The 17,259-nt window shown below is 44.4% G+C and overlaps 1 protein-coding gene across 12 annotated transcripts in view; it reads left to right on the top strand.

Annotated features, from left to right (window-relative positions):
- Positions 1–17,259, top strand: part of LOC138758187 (annexin A3-like) — a 127,565-nt gene that overhangs the window by 31,384 nt on the left and 78,922 nt on the right. For 6 of the 12 annotated variants that reach the window (XM_069926755.1, XM_069926757.1, XM_069926756.1 and 3 more), the window contains 2 exons: positions 14,001–14,123; positions 16,036–16,123. In XM_069926755.1, the coding sequence (XP_069782856.1) occupies positions 14,001–14,123; positions 16,036–16,123 (211 nt within the window). The remainder of the gene's footprint in view (positions 1–14,000; positions 14,124–16,035; positions 16,124–17,259) is intronic. The other 6 variants (XM_069926760.1, XM_069926763.1, XM_069926762.1 and 3 more) reach the window with 1 other exon arrangement.

Genomic DNA, 17,259 nt, shown 5'->3' with positions numbered 1-17,259 from the left:
GCAAAAATATGATGACTGGCAACCCATTGCGTATGCATCACGCTCAATGACAGACGTGGAGACATGATACACTCAAATTGAAAAGGAGCTGCTCAGCATCACATGCGCCTGCGGAAAATGTCATCAGTTTGTGTCAGGGCAAGCAATTAGTGCAGAGACTGACCATAAGCCCTTGATTGTATTGTTCCAAAAGCCATTAAATGAATGTCCACCTAGAATACAAAGAATGATGATTGGGCTGCAACACTATAGACTGAATGTGGCGTATACTCCGGGTAAGCTAATGTACACAGTGTTGTCTAGAGCTGTTAACAGGAGAGAACCCGCAAACACCAAAATGGATGACGATGTGACTGTCTTTGTGGACATGATCACAAGTTGAATTTTTTTAAGAAGTGACTAGAAAGGTGACAAAGATAGAGCAGTAGACGTGGTCTCTTTGGATTTCAGTAAGGCTTTCAATAAGGTTCCACGTAGAAGGTTGGCGAAGAAGGTTCAGTCACTAGGGATAGATGTTGAGGTAGTCAGATGAGTTCAACGGTAGCTAGAAGATAGGCACTAGAGAGTCATGGTGGACAAATGTCTGTCAGGATGGAGGCCGGTGATGAGCAGTGTGCCTCAGGGATTGGTGTTGGGCCCCTTGTTGTTTGTCATTTACATTATTGATTTGGATGATGGGGTGGTAAATTGGGTGAGTAAATATGCAGATGATACAAAAATAGGGGGAGTTGTGGATAGTGAGGAGGGTTTTCATGAACAGCAGAAAGATTCAGACTGTTTGGAAGAGAGGGCTGAAAGGTGGCAGATGGAGTTTAATGTAGATAAGTGTGAGGTGCTTCATTTTGGGAAAAATAACCAAAATAGGATGTATGCAGTGAAGGGGAGGGCATTGAGGAATGGAGAGAAACAGAGGGAGATCTTGGAATAACGATTCAGTGTTTTTTGAAGTTGGATTCCCATGTGGATAGGGTGGTGAAGAAGGCTTTTGGTATGCTGGCCTTTATAAATTAAAACATAGAATATAGGAGATGGTTGGTGATGTTGAGAGTGCTTAAGGCATTGGTGAGGCCAAGTTTGGAGTATTGTGTGCAGTTCTGGTCTCCAAATTATAGGAAGGATATAAATAAGGTAGAGAGGGTGCAAAGAAGGTTTACTAAAATGTTGCCTGGATTGCAGTATCTAGAATACAGAGAAAGATTGAGTATATTGAGTTTTTAATTTGTTGGAGCTTAAAAGGTTGAGAGGGGATTTGCTAGAGGTATTTAAAATTATGAAGGGAATAGATAGAGTAGATGTGATTAGGCTCTTCCCCCTGAGGGTAGGGGAGATTGGAACAAGGGGTCATAAGTTAAGGGTTATGGGCAAAACTTTAGAAATAACATAAGAGGAAGCTTCTTCACTCAGAGAGTGGTGGCTGAGTGGAATGACCTTCTAGAAGAGGTAGTTGCAGCAGGGTCAATTCTGTCATTTAAGAGGAGATTGGACCAGTACATGGATGTGAGGGGTTTAGAGGGTTATGGACAGGGAGCAGGTAGGTGAAACTAGTGAAGTTTCACTTAAATCGGTGCGGACTCAAAGGGCCGATATGGCCTGTTTCCGTACTGTAATTGTTATATGATTATATCAGATGCAAAAATGGAGCCCATAAAGTCAGAGACAAACAAAGATGAAAAACTGAGACAACTGAGAAAAAAACATCTTGGATGGATGGCCCAACAGGAAGCTGGACTGCTCACTTGACGTTTCAGAGTACTGGAACTACAATGGAAGCAAAATCCTTATCCCAAAGAGTCTGAGAAAAGAGATGCTAAAATGGATCCATGGAGGACATCTCGGAATCGAAAAGTATAAGAAAAGAGCACAAGAGGTGATATACTGGCCAAGAATCAACAATGATATAACAAATTAAGTGTTGAACTATACAATATGCCAGAAATATCAAGCAAGCAATCCTGCAGAACCACTGAAGCCACACTCAGCACTATACAGACCTTACCAGAAGGTAGGCGCTGACCTATTTGAATGTCAAGGAAAGGACTATCTTGTAGTCACAGACTATTACTCCCTGTATCCGGAGGTGTGTAGACTGAACATCACCACTGCAGATGCTGTAATAACAGGTATGAAAACCATATTCTCCAGACATGGCGTGGCAAGCGAGGTCTCCGCAGACAATGGACCCCAGTTTTGCAATTTAAGGTTCTGATAATTTGCCAAAGAATGGGAATTTGTACACACCACATCAAGTCTTCATTTTCCACAGTCCAATGGTCTAGTGTAAAAATCGTTACAGACAGTGAAAAGACCAATGTACAAGACAAAAGACAGTGGAACAGACTTCTACCAGAGCATGCTAGTATACTGCACAATGCCGCTCAAGTGTGGTATGTCACCAGCACAACTCCTCATAGGATGTAGGTTAAGATCAAACCTACCCATTCAGGAGAACCTCCCGAAAACAAAAGAGGGGGAGAAAGTGAGGAAATTCAAAGAACAATGGAAAGAAAAGCAAAAGTATTACTTTGACAGAGGAACAAAAAACCTACTGGAACTCCACACTGGTTACCAAGTAAGACTAAAAGACAAAACAAACTTATGAACTCAGAAGAGAACTGTCCTTTGTGAAGTCCAACCAAGAACTGTGAATAACTCATCAAGATCTTCAAATGGGACCAACCACAATAGATGGAAAGATGGATACTGTTGAACAACCTGAATGTACATCTGCGAAGACATCGTCTGAGGCAACAACTCAGATTCAAGGACAATCAATCAGGAGATCGTCAAGACACGACCTCTTAAGAGACTCATTAAGCAAATTTAAAGACTCCTGTTCTAGAATGAAGTAGTGCTATCTTATTCACTCTTCAGGTTTTAGTGTATGTAAATATAAACACACAAAACAACTTTAAAAAATGTTAATAATGTTGATAATAATGAAAATGTAAGTTCTTGATGTTAAAGTTAAAATTGCAGAGTTATACAAAGGAAACATATTAATTAAAAGTGAGCTACTTTTGTTTTAAGGGAGATGTAGTGATAGTACAACTAGCAATGCCTTACTGTTTGATTAGACTTGCCTGCCAGGAGGGGCCAACACAGAGCAGGAGACGCATGACCTGCCTCATGCTATTTATATCAACTTTAAAGTAAAGAGCCATTTCCTTCATCCATATGTTGTCTAAGAACTCACATGTATGAATACAAGGTGAAACAGGATATAGACCAGATTGGCACAAACATTGTGGACCAAGGGGTCACTTTCCTGTTCTGTACTGTGCCATGTTTGAGGCATATAGACTTCGGAGATGGAAGTCAAAGAGGGGTTTGGTTATAAAATTTGGGAAGAAACTTTTCAAAGGCAGAGATAACATTGAACGAACACATTCCAAATATGGAGCCCGACATTGGGCTCAGTACTTCAGGAAAACTACGGAAAAAATGGAAAGGATGATTGCAGCGAGAAAACGTGCTAAGAGGAAGATACCAGAGTAGCTCGGACTCTAATGCAATCTGGGATTAAAGAAAGACATTTGTTGAAGCTATTCAAAATGACAAAGTAAACAGGAGAGAAACCTTTCTCTGGATCAATGAGTCAATGTCTGAATGATATAATTGTCACCAAATGAATGAAGAAAGGCAGGGGTTTTTCATGATTGTCAACTGGTGGGACTAAAAACGGAAACAAAAGCAGAAAAGCGAAAAAGAACTTGAAAAGGGAAACAAAGTTCAGAAAGAAGGGAGGTGAGAGGAGGGAGGTGATTTTTCAGCAGAATTGGTACAGTGGGAATTGGGCAAACAACATCTGTTACTGAAGTAAATCACAAAATTCTGTCAACACGTGGTCGAAGTAAAAACACAAAATGTTGGAGAAGCTCAGGTCCAAACCCTGTCCTTCATGTAGCAAAGGCAGGGATGCAGAACCCATGTTTCGGGCTGAAGTCTTTCATCAAGGTATGAGAAAATGCTGGCAAGCATCCAAACAAAAGAGTAGGAGGAGGGGGGGGGGGTAGTGACAAAGGCAAAGAGATGATAGGTAGAGAAAAGAGGGACAGCAACAATGAGGAGGAGGGGGGATGTAGGCCTCTTTGGATGAAAGAACTGGAAAGACAGGAAAAGGGGGGAGAGGAGAGAAAAGGCGAGCAGGTTTAAAGGAAAGCTGTAAAGTCAATATTCATGCCATGTGGCTGGAGTGTACCCAGGCGGAAAATAAGGTGTTGTTCCTACATTCTGCGGGACTGTACACAAGGCCATAGGCAGACAGGTGAGTGCGGGAGTGTGACCTGGAATTGAAATGATTGACCACTGGGAGGTCGCTGTGGTTGCAAACGGAGAGGAGGTGCTGAGCGAAGCGATCTCCCAGTCTGAGACTAGTCTCTCCGATGTAGAGAATGCCACAAAGGATGCGCCAGATGCAGTAAGTCAGACCTGTTTGGGGCCCCGGACCATGGTGAGGGAGGAGTTGCACCTCCTATGGGTACAGGGGAAGGTGCTGAGAGTGCAATGGGTGGGGAGTGATGAGTGCATGAGGGAATGGCGGAGGGAGCATCCCTTCGGAAGGCCAAGATGGGAGGAGCAGTGGGATCCTGTAGTAAATGCTGGGAATTCCTGCGGATGATATGTTGGATGTGGAGGCTGGTGGGGTGGTAGGTGAGGACAAGGGAGCTTCTGTGTTGGTTGCGTCTGGGGGCAGATGAGCGTAAAATGGAGGAGATGCGGGTGAGGGCTGAGTTGATGGTGATGGAGGGGACGCTATGTTTGTGTAAGAAGGCAGACATTTCAGAAACTCTGGAGACTGAAAGACTTCATCTTGGGAACAGATGCAGCAGAGGCGGAGAAATTGAGAGAAGGTTCTGGATGAATGGTGGTACAGCAGTGGCTGCAGCAGCTTCTCTGAACCATGCAACAATTTTTAATTGATGAACATTGGATGGGAGAGCGCGGTGGAGATGAGGAGCTGCAGAAATGTGTGAAAAGGTGTACTGGAGTGGGCTGCGTTGTGCGCTTGGCTGGGAGGATCTGGCGGTCTGTGTGTTCTGCAGTGGAAGTGTCGGGGAGCCCAGAGCGGAGATGAGGTTGGAATATGAGAGAGGGGTGGTAAAGTTGAGATGGTTGATGCCTTGGTGGCCATTAGAAAAAAAATAGGTCCAGAGTGGGCAGCTGGCCAGGACAAGGTGTCCAGGAGGAGAAAGGGTCTTGGGTGGTGGGGTGGGGGGGGGGCGGGAGATGGAGAAATGCGGTTATGGAAGTGGGCCCAGAGGCGATGGATGAAGAGTCCGGTAATGCGCAGAACTCATTGAGATGTGGGCGGAGAGGAACGATGGTGAGGCCGTTACGGAGGACTGAGCATTCTGTCGCAGAGAGGGGGTCAAAAATCCAAGCAGGGGCTAGAGTGGGAATCGGTGTTGTGGAGGGTGCTGGGGGAAGGGGGAAGAGGAGGGTTGGGGAGGTCTGAGGGTGGAAGTGGTTGAGGGTGTTTGGAGGGAGGATTGGTGGGGGAGGTCAGAGGGGCAGGGAAGGAGGGGGAGGGGGTAGAGGAGGTCAGGGGGGCAAAGAGTGGGGAGGAAGTAGGGGGAGGGGGTCAGGGAAGGAGAGAAGGGTAAGAGTAGCCAGGGAGAGGGGGGGAGGAGGATTGAGGGGTAGCGGAGAAGAGGGTGGGAAACGTTGCTGAATAACACTATAATTCTGTTTAATGATGGGTAAATAGATATCATAGATCTTAAATTTTAACACAACTATATTTCGGGGAGCTTTCCGAGATGCATAAAATTATAGGAATATAGGTCCACTTTAGCAAAGTGGGTTATTAAGTGGCATGTGTGTCTTACTTCAATCTGGGAAAAGGAACAACCCTTAGCTTAGTTACATCCAAATAGTTTACAGATGCCTTTGCTTTGAAGACCTAATTGTTTGTTCTGAGAGAACATAGACTCCAATACTGAAGGAGAGTCGTTGTTGGTTGTCATTCTTTATTTAGAGATGTTATGCATATGGTTCGTATATTTACCATTCATAGAGCCATACTGTAGGGAAACAGGCCACCCGGCCCAACTTGCCTGCACCTACCAAAATTGCCCCATATCATCCTATCTCAACCTATCCTGTTCATGCATCCATCCAATTTTTTTCCTACATTTTTTTTTACTGCCTCAACCACTTCCTCCAGCAGCCCATTCCATAATCTCACCACCTGCTGTGTTTAAAAAAAAAACTTCCCCTCAGGCTCCTGTTAATTCTCTCTCTCCTCACTGTAAACCTGTGTCTTCTGGTGACTGATTGCCCTACACTGAGCAAAGGACTCTCTGCGTTCATCCGAACTATTCCTCCCATGAGTTGGTACGCCTTCATGAGATCACTCCTCATCTTCCTGTGCTCCAAAGAATAAAGCCCTCACTTGCTCAACCTCTCCCTCTAGCTCAGACCCCCAGGTTAGATCTGTTTATTTTCTGGTCCATTAATGCTTATTATATTTTGTATTTTTTTGCTTAATAAATAAATGCATGTAACATCGTGAAATTTGATTGTCAATGAGCTCCTGCTCTCTAATATGATGCTTTTACAATACTGCCTTATTTGGCTTGTGCTGCTATCTTGCACAGGACGTTTGGGCACATAGTAAAAGACCACAAATTCTTTTCCTCCTTCTCCTTGACACCTACAAAAATCAACCTCTTTATTGTTGCAGAAAATTGTGTGTGATATGATGTGGTGAAGTGCGCATCCGTTCCCATATACAGGATTGGGTATGGCAGTATATAGTTTGGTAATCCAGAGACCTCACCTGATATACTCAAGGCTAGAGCTTGCAATTGGGCGACGGCTTGAGCGGATGGATCAGGAAAATTCAGTCGTGCTCCGTGTGACAGGAGAATGGGAGTGTATTCATAATATAATACACAAGATATAGGAGCAGGAGTTGGTCCATCAAGTCTGCTCCACCATTCTAATCATGAGCTGATCCATCCTCCCACTCAGCCCCATTCCCTGTCCTTCTTGTAACCCTTGATGCTTTGACTAATAAAATACCTGTCGATTTCTGCCTTAAATTCACCCAACCACCTCCCTTCCACAGCTGCCCATGGCAAAAAGTTCCACAGACTCACAATTCTCTGGCTAAAGAAAAGTTTCCGCGTCTCTGTTTTAAATTGATGCCCTTTTATACCGAAGCTGTGCCCTCTTGACCTCGACTCCCCCAACATGGGGAACATCATTGCCACATTTACTCTGTCTTGGCCTTTTAGCATTTGAAATGTTTCCTCAGCTCTAGCACCTACTTCTCCTGTGGCTTTGTTACAGAGGTAGATTCATAGATTTAGGGAAATCTGACATGGGAGCAGCAGGAACAGCAGCAAAGGAGATTAATCTGTTTGACAGCAGTGAGGAGAGGAGGTTGGTTCTGAGGTATCTGAAGAGATTCGATACAGCACCGGAAACTCTTGATGGACTGAAGTCTGGTGTCCGTGATGTTGCAGGCCGAGTTAACAACCCGCTGGAGTTTATTCTTGGCCTGAGAGTTGGTGCCTCTCTTATCAGGCAGTGATGCAACCAGCCAGAATGCTCTCCATGGTCCACCTGCAGAAGTTTACAAGAGTCCTCAGTGACAAAATAAATCTCCTCAGACACCTCACAAAGTACAGCCACTGGCAAGCCTTCTTTGTGATTGCATCAACATGGAGGTTCCAGGACAGGTCCTCAGAGATGTTGACATCCAGGAATTTGAAGTTCTTGACCCTCTCCACTATTGAGCCCTCATTGAGGACTGGGTCGTGTTCCCCTGACTTCCTCCTGAAGTCCACAATCATCTCCTTGGTTTTGCTGATGTCAAGCGCAAGGTTGTTGTTGTTACACCATTCAATGAGCTGATCTATCTCCCTCCTGTACACTTCCTCATTGGCGTTTGTGATTCTGCCAACAACTGTGGAGCCATCGGCAAACTTGAAGATAGCTTTGGAATTGCGGCTGGCCACACGGTCATGAGTAGAGCAATGGACTAAGCACGCATCCTTGGGTTGGATTAGCAGATAGCAGTGCTGGAGCTCACTGGAGCATCACTCAGGCATCTCAGGGAGGGGGGTTCTCCAAACACCTCATGGGACGGCTCCAGCACCTCCTTGTCGCTGTTTTTGGTGAGCTCCGGCACCTAAAAATTTAGCATTGTACCCCTGGTGGTTAACGCAATACATTTACAGCTGATTGGGACCTGGGTAGGAATCCTTCACTGTCTGTAAGGAGTTTGTACGTTATTCCCGTGTCTATGAGGGTTTTCCCCGGGCGCTCTAGTTTCCTCCCACTGTTCAAAACATACTGGGGGTGTAGGTTAATGGGGTGTAAATTGGGCAGCACAGATTCATGGGCCGAAATAGCTAAAAATGTCTAAGTTAAAAAAAAATTAAAATATGTACACCATCCAATGAAACAGTGTATTTCTGTACCATACTGCGCACACAGACACACAGTACACATTACGCACAAACGGCATCTATATGTAATGATGCAGAATAAATATACCTATAAATAAATTACGGCTTCTAGAATTGTTCAACAGTCTCATTGCCTGCAGGAAGAAGCTGTTTCTCAGCCTGGAGGTCCTGGTTTTTAGGCTCTGTATTTCTTCCTTGGAAGAAGTGTCTCAAAGATACTGTAGTTAGGGTCCTCAGTGATTCTCTGAGCCCTCTTTAAGCACTGCTGCCTGTAGATATCTTTGTTAAAGGGAAGGGAGAGCCTAATGATTTTCTCAGCAGTTTTAATCACCCTCCGTACTGACTTCCGATCTGGTGCTTTACAGCTTACCACACTGTGATGCAGCCAGCCAAGACACTCTAGAGCACACATGTCAAACTCTGGCCCGCGGGCCAAATTTGGCCCGCGATATAATTATAATTATATTAGGCCCGCAAGATCATATCAAAAATGTATTAGAGGTGGCCTGCTGGCCGCCGCGCCAGTATAGCGCATGCACAGTAACTGCTGTGTCCCAGGGTGAGAGAGAGAGAGAAAAATCCTGGTCCTTGTAAAGTAGTGGTGGGTGGTTTTATAAACACGCTGTCGTGTCCCCCCACCGCAGCGCGGCCTGGCCGGTGTCAGGGGAAGCCAAGGCCGCTTCCCAGCGCCCGGAACCCCAGTGGCACAGCGTTTCTTGGAGCTGCAGATGGAGTCGGGACGCCGGAGGGAAGATTGGGGCTCCCCGCTGGGCGATGGGGGTGCCGGCCGCCCTGCGCCTTCCCACCGGACCAGCGGCGGGCACCCGGAGTACACGTGGAGAGCAAGGCTGGTCGGGCAGGCAGGGTGGAACCCCACGCCAATCTCGGGAGTGGCGTGGGCTGGATCGGGATTAGCTGCGCTCACCTGCTCCTCCACCGCTGACCGGGATCCCAGCGCGGTCCTGAGCGCGGAGACTGCCCTGGAAAGGTCCTGGGACACCGGCACGGAAAGAAGAGCAGGGTCCGTAGAACATTACAGATCAGAAACAGGCCCTTCGGCCCTTTGACTCTACCTCGTGAAAACTCAACACTGGACAAACTCAGCGGGTTAAACTGTATCCTTTATCCAGCAGAGAGGTACCTGACAATGTTTGGCCCTTGATCCCTCTCATCAATGTATGAGTGAAAGTCTGTGGTTCTCGTAAAAACACCAGAAGGGAGAAACTCAGCAGGTCAAAGGGGGATCCGGGAGAAATTCAGCAGGTCAAAGGGGGGTCCGAGAGAAACTCAGCAGGTCAAGGGGGAGGGGTCCGAGAGAAACTCAGGGGGGGCCTGACCTCGCCAGGACCGTTGCCCACTCCCCCTCCCTGCCGCAGGCCGACCCGCGATTCACGGTGACGGGGCCGCTGATCCGCCGAGATGCCGCCCTGCAGCGAGAGCTGATGCCCCCTCACTGTTGTTGTCCAACCCGATCGCCCGCAAACCCCACCCTCCCGCACACAGGCCTGAGTAAGGATTATGAACTTTAATCTCAAGATAAAACGATCTTCCAATAGTTTCATGTCACAGTGATAAATATATTCCTGGTTAAAAATGGTCCTGCACCTGGATACAAGCTCATTAGGCATAAAACTTGAAAAGTGTGTAAATCAAAGGATATCTGTACCAATGGAAAAAGGGCATGGCAAATAACCCTGCTAGAGTTCATGCCCACAATCAGTCACCCATTTGATTGTTTCAGGAATCATGTTATTCTCCCACATTCTCAATAGCCCTCAGATTTTACTATTCGACAGCACACTAGCAACATTTGACAAATCCTCTATAGAGAAATATTATTTATTGAATATTTTATTTCTCATTTGTTAATGCTTCTGGAAAGAGTTAATCCAAAACTATTATTAAACATTTATTTTAATAAGAAAAAAGTTTAACATTACATATGTTGAAAGAAGAGAAAACATGCAGATGTTGTTGAAAATTTTCAATAAATATTTAGTTCGGCCCTCGACTTAGTCCAAGTTTTTAATTTTGGCCCTCCGTGAATTTGAGTTTGACACCCCTGCTCTAGACCGTTACTGACCCTTATGTTGTCAATCAACCACAACGTTGTTAAACATTATTGTTGATTGACACCATAAGACCACACTAAATGTTCACCTGCTCCATCACCATGGCAAACCATCTCCAAGGAGCTCTGAAGTTGCTTACCAAGGTTTCTTCAAAAGCACCTCCCAATTTATCAACTGAAAAGACAATACCAGCAACATCTGGGAATACCATCGTATTCCTTTCTATGTTTTTACTGTGCTGACTTGGAAATATAGTATATTTCTGTTCTTCATCATTTCACGGCATCTTCATCAATGGAGTGTGGCATTTAAAAAGTGACTTCTGTTACAGGCCCAGAGGACCCCAAACTCCAGCAGCAATAGAAATTCACCAAGACAAATGGTTACTTCAACAAAAGTTGCTTTTAATGTTCTTTAAACATAAAAACAGGATCAAACTTTAACTTATTACTATTAACTTAACTTAACCCCCTTCTAATTCTAAGCACACCTGTGTGTAAGTTCAGAAAAGTTCTTTGATTCACAGTCCAATCTCACTTCTCACTCCTCAGGCAATTCTTATACTGTGCACAGGGTTTAACATTTCTGAATTTTCACCAGGCTTTGGTGCTTGAAAGGTAAATGGTTACCGCTCAGGAAGGTTCTTGTCAGTTTTCAGCGAGAGATTTGTTGCTCGTTGGGCACCCACAACTGATTCCTTCCCATTAGCCACTTCAGTGTCTTGCCGAAGAAAATTGCCCCCTCAGGGTTTTTCAGATGATAACCTCTTTTCTCCAGGTCACCACTGAAGTGCCAGTTGATGAAGTAGAAAAAGACGATGTGGTCAAACAATAATTATGGCTTTTATTAGCAGAAACTCATGGTACAATAATGAAAGACAATAGGTGCATACTCAGTTATACCCAAGGGAAGTGTCCTTAACAGTAGAGATAATGTACAACCAATGTTAGTACAGCAAGGCTCACCAGAGGGGAGACAGGCAGCTTGGCAGGTGTTCACCACAACCACAGAGTTCGTTTTTGTTTCCCTTATGTCATTATACAGCCAGCCATTTCCTATTGTTGGAGCACAAGGGCTTTGACCAGCTGAACTAAGACCTCATGTCATGTTCTAATCTCAACTGCTGCTGAATTGTAGAGCTCAATTCATTCCCCCCCCCCTCTCTCTCTCTCTGAGAAAAGCCCGACTCTCTCTGCTTGCCAAACCACATGACCTTCCAGGAACAGCCAACCACACTCAGACAGACTGTGGCACCAGACTTAACCTTCAAGTCTGTTCATACTCCAGAGCATGTCCAATTAACACCTACTGGTGAAGTCCTTCAGCAAAGCAGTTTCCATTGTCTTTACAAAGGCACCGGGAGTCTGCACTGTCTGGCTTGGCATTTTAAATGAGATCTGTATGGTGAAGTATTCGTATCTTTTTGTGAGCTAACTAAAAAAAAAACACAATTTATTTCCTTTAAAACATAGCTATATACAATATAAAATATAACATAATCTGTCACACTTACCACCACAATCTCATGAGCAACTATGGGTGTGCAATGTGTTAGCTGTGACAATCACACCCTCGTCCTGTGATTCAAGATTATTTCATTGTCATGTAATAAAACAGTAAATGTAATATTACACAAAATTTCTTTTAGTCTATCATAAGTCAGACAAAGATTCGCCATCAGCGGAAATTGTTGGGTGCCTCCTACAGTCAGAGAAGCAAAAGTGAGCCCCTGAGAGTCACTTGAATGTCCATGGCTTCACCTCCAGTGCTCCTGCAGACTCCACAGCCGCACAACCTTCAGTCCAATCCATTGGCAACCCGAGCTCCGGGTTCAAACTTCTGACATGTTCAGGAAGTCCTCAGGACCCTTGGAACCTTCTCACATCCCGGTTCCATTCCTGACCCCACTTCAACCAGCCAAAAGCCAGTCTCCAGCAGTCCGCAGCCCGGTGTGGAGTCCTTTGACCGCAAGTCGGCCGCAGCCCTCAGCCTGCGTGGGCTCCTTACCTCGGGTGGCCAACAGCCTGCCACCTGTGTGTTCTTCAGCCTCAGTGCCCCTCACCAGTCCACCGCCGCGATCACAGCCCCACGGGTCGGGTCATCTCTGCTTCTTCCTCTCGAACAGAGGGTGGTCTCCACATTTTCTGGTGGCCTGAGCCAGTCCTCTACTTCCCCGGGGTCTGCAACCCCTCATGGCCCCTGCCAAACACGGGTGCCGCCTTTACGGGCCCATACCTCCAGTCGTGAGATTTTAAAGTAAGCCACCGCCGGCTCCTTTAACAGGTCATTTAAAGCCTGTACAGGGCCATCAGTTGTAGAACTGGGTGGTTGTAACCCGTGGAGGAGCATTGAGACTTCAGTCCCCGCTCTCCACAAGCTGTCAGCAGCAGTCACTCTGCCGTTACAGCAGATCCACCAGCACTAATTCTTTTTTAATTGCGGTGACAGAGTATATAGATACGTTTTGGGGAGATAAAGTGGGGCAGATTTTTTTGTGTAGGTCACATACAAACACTTCAAAACAGATCTCATTTTAAATACTGGTGCTCTTCTCATGCCAGACATAACAGCCCCACAGCTTTTGCAAGAGCTTTGGAGAATACTCAACAGACTTCACTAATGGATTGTTGTTTACCAAAGACAATAGATGAAAGATTTTGTTGGAGCCGCAGATTATCTGGAGGGGAACTTGCTGTTCTAGGAGGGTCATGTGGTTTTGCAAGCAGAGAGAGTCAAACAGGCTTTCTCTCAGAGAGAGAGAGAAAGAGACCTCTACAGTCTTATAGCCAGCAGAAACAGCTGGGACTGGAACAGGGCAAGCTGGCAAGCTTGTGGAGAAACCCCATCAGGAAGACGGCCTGGTCAAAACCCTTGTAGTTCATGCAAGAGGAGAGGACTGGCTGTCTAATATTTCACTTGGAATAAGGGAAACAAAAAGGCACACTGGTGACCTGAAAGAAAGAGATTATCATCTGGAGAACCCTGAGCGGGAAAGTTTCATCAGCAAGACAATGAAGTGGCTGATGGAAGTAAATCAGTTGTGGATGTCCTGGAACAATAAATCTGTCTCTGAAAACCGATAAGAACCTTTCTGAGTGGTAACCAGTTACCTTTCAAGCACCAAAGCCTGGTGAACTTTATGCATGTTAAATTCTGTGCACAGTACAAGAGTTGCCTGCAACCATTGAACTTGGAGGAATGAGAAGTGAGATTGGACTGTGAACCAAATAACTTTTCTGAACTTCCACACACATTACATACACATGCGCTTAGAATTAGAAGGGGGTTAAGTTAGGTTATTTAAGCTAAAGTGTGATTGTGCTTTCATGTTTAAAGATAATTAAAAGCAAGTTTTGTTTAAGTAACCATTTGTCTTGGTGAATATCTATTGCTGCTGTGTTTATGGGTCGTCTGGGCTCGTAACAGTGTGAATGAATAAAAAGGTATCATATTGTTTTAAAGATATTTAACTTACAATTGGTTCCTTTTTATTTTTTATTGCTGGCAGCCCACTGGTGGGGGGAGTGAAATCTGGGCACCTACTGGTGGATATGATCTGGTTGGATGTGGTGATGTCGGTGAACAATTTTCTTTAGGAGGAGATGTGGCTCCAGTTCCCCTCAATGCATTTGTGAGTATGTTTCTGTCCTGTTGGTGGAATTTTGATGCAATCGCTATCTTTGATCATGAACAGTTCACCAGGCACTGCCAACAGCGATGAGCATGAACTTTGTTTTGTTATTAAACCTTAGCTGACAAAATTTGACTCGCTGCATGTGTTTTATTTGAAAAGATAGGACTCCTCGTCACATTTTCCACGTCTGGAATCCCTGTCAGGTGTACAGAAGACTTGAATGATCAGCAAGGACCACCTTTCAGTTTTCTGTCAGTATCACATTAAAACCAATTGTTTGGAGGACTGAGCAATTGGCCCTGGGACACAGCTATCCGGGGAAGTGTTTGGCTTCCGTTTTGCTGCTTATGTTAGGACATCCCCGCAGGTTCAGAAAGAGTTCTCACCACGTAGATCAGAGACGGATAAAACACGAAAGTCAGTAGACATCGCGATTGAAGTAAAAATGCAAATGCCGGAGGAACTCAGCTGGTCAAACAGTGTACTTTATATAGATACATAACCAATGTTTCAGGCTTGAGCCAGAGGGCTGGATCAGAGAGTGCATGCAAAAGGGACTGGCTTGAGAGACATGGACAGCAGTGTTTCTGTGCTGGATATCTCTATAACATGGTTTTACGGTCCTCTAATTTCTAGACTAAGAGACACAGTATCAACAGAGACACTTTGGTCTGCAAGGGTAATATCATACGAGTGATTACACCAGTTCAGGCAGCATCAACTTGCTCCACCTGGATTTTCAGTCCCCAGGAACAGCATGTAGGTTCAGCTACCAGGAGGCCAGACTGAAAAGGCATCCGAAGGATAAACCTCCTCATCCTGCCGGATAAGGAGCTTCAGTCGCGCTCCAGCCATCGACAGCTTTTTGCAGCCTCCACGCTGAAGACCTTCTGCAAGAACGGTGGCCACACTATTGCCTTCGACTTGCCTCTGAATCTTTTCAGGGCTTGCTGGTTGGTGACCTATGTGTGCAAGACTTGGTGGTACGTGAGTGGAAAGAAAAAGGTTGAAAACCACTGGTTTAATCGTACATAATTGACTCGTGATGTGCCTGGTTTCATAACTCCAAAGGAAATGGGTCAATGACCATTTTTCTCAAGCAAAATATTTCAGCAAAAATTGGGTCAGAGCAGTGATTCTCAACCTTCTCTTCCCACTCACATCCCACCTTAAAGTGCTTTGTTGTTCATGGCAGACGTAAAGGTGGCTTTGCTGAATATTGCATGATTTTTGGGCCACAATAATTTATTGGTGTATTATAATAGCATGATGAATTGTGCTCTCCTTGCCCCTCCCCCCACATGATCCACCAGTTTGTTCGGACACCTGCCCACATTTTGTCCATACCTTGATGAAAGGATCAAGCCCGAAATGTTGGCTATGTATCTTTGCCTGATAAAGTACAATGTTGACCTGCTGAGTTTCTCCAGTATTGTGTTTCTCAATTATAGTAACATCTGATTGTCCAAGTTCAACCCGATGACACAGCGTTCTCCACTCCTCGGTGCAAAAACACGCAGACATACAACCAGATGTAACACATACAGATAAACCGTACATATCTAGGATAAGTATTTAATCTACACAAATGAATAAATATATATTGTTTGATGAATTTGAGAGTCTTGGATGATTAGTATGAATAGTTCCTTCAATCTTTAACTTCAACCACGGTGTCTGCAGACATTCCTGTTTTACTTCCACACACTGAATTGTGTCAGGCGCATTATTACAAGACCAGAATTTCACTACTTGGATCAGAAGCAGATCAGAGCTTCTTACAAATAAATAGTGTCATCCTCAAGATATGCAACCTGCAATAAAGGATCAGTGTTGTGTTCCAGTAAAAGAGAGTTGAGCAGTTAAAGACCTTTTTACAAATATTATTTTAATCATTTCATTCCGACAGGTTGGAACCCGTGGAACCATTAAAGATTGTGCTTGCTTCAACGTTGGCAGGGATACTAATAGTCTGCGTGGTGCAATCGTAGGATTAGGTAAGCATTGGTTAAATGTGAATCTTCATTTTAAAATAACACTGAATTAATTTCTACATCAAACTTTTCACACCATTTATATTGATAGGGAACCTTTTTTTATGAAATGTGTAGCAATCGCCATAAGCTGACTGATAAGAAGAATAGTGAAGTTATGAAGTACTCAATAATAGTACAAGGCTAATTTATCTCTCTCTCCCTCTCTCTCCATATATACATATATATATATATATGTGTATGTATATATATAGATATATATATATATGTGTGTGTGTGTGTGTGTGTTTATGCATAATATATATATGTATGTATGTATACATATGTAGATATGTGTGTGTGTCTATGTATAGACACACACAGCCATGCATCAACGCATCTGGGTTACATTCTGGAAGTGGGGGTGCAAATTGGTTTGGATATAAGTTGATTATTAGAGGTGAAATATACTGTACATCATAAGATATCATGACACATGTCCAATCAAAAAGGTGGGGGGGGGGAGGGAGAGGGGTTCAGAGTGCAATGGTGAACTTCTACAGGGTAGACATCCCTTGAAGAGCTCTCACAGAGTTGTTGTAGTAGTCAGAAGTAAACCCCCCCCCCACCTGCTGATATTCTCTCACACCTTTTTTTTAAAATTTTTTATTTTTCACACCATAAATCACATTAGCCATGATATACACTTTTTCTTTTTCACACATATACAGTGACTTTTTCTCCCCCCCACCCCCCTCCTCCCAAGCCACCCCCCCACCCCCCCCCCTCTCATCCATTTTAGGTATATAATCTAGGTTGCATTAAACCCGTCAGACAATGTTGTCATTCAACAAAATTACACCAGAAATTCTACTGAGTCCATTCTTTTCTTTCCTTCTCCTTCCATCAACTTAGGTAATGTTTGTCCCCGGTAGGTTTTCGCTATTGTATTTAATGTAAGGCTCCCATATTTGTTCGAATATTTCAATATTATTTCTTAAACTATATGTTATTTTTTCTAATGGAATACATTTATTAATTTCTATATACCATTGTTGTATTTTCAAATTATCTTCCAATTTCCAGGTTGACATAATACATTTTTTTGCTACGGCTAGGGCTATCTTAACAAATCTTTTTTGTGCATCCTCCAAGTCAAT

Source organism: Narcine bancroftii, chromosome 3, assembly GCF_036971445.1.
Source record: "Narcine bancroftii isolate sNarBan1 chromosome 3, sNarBan1.hap1, whole genome shotgun sequence".
Classification (NCBI taxonomy): Eukaryota; Metazoa; Chordata; class Chondrichthyes; order Torpediniformes; family Narcinidae; genus Narcine; species Narcine bancroftii.
The sequence above is the reverse complement of the archived record's forward strand: the minus strand, read 5'-3'. Positions and strand labels throughout refer to the sequence as shown.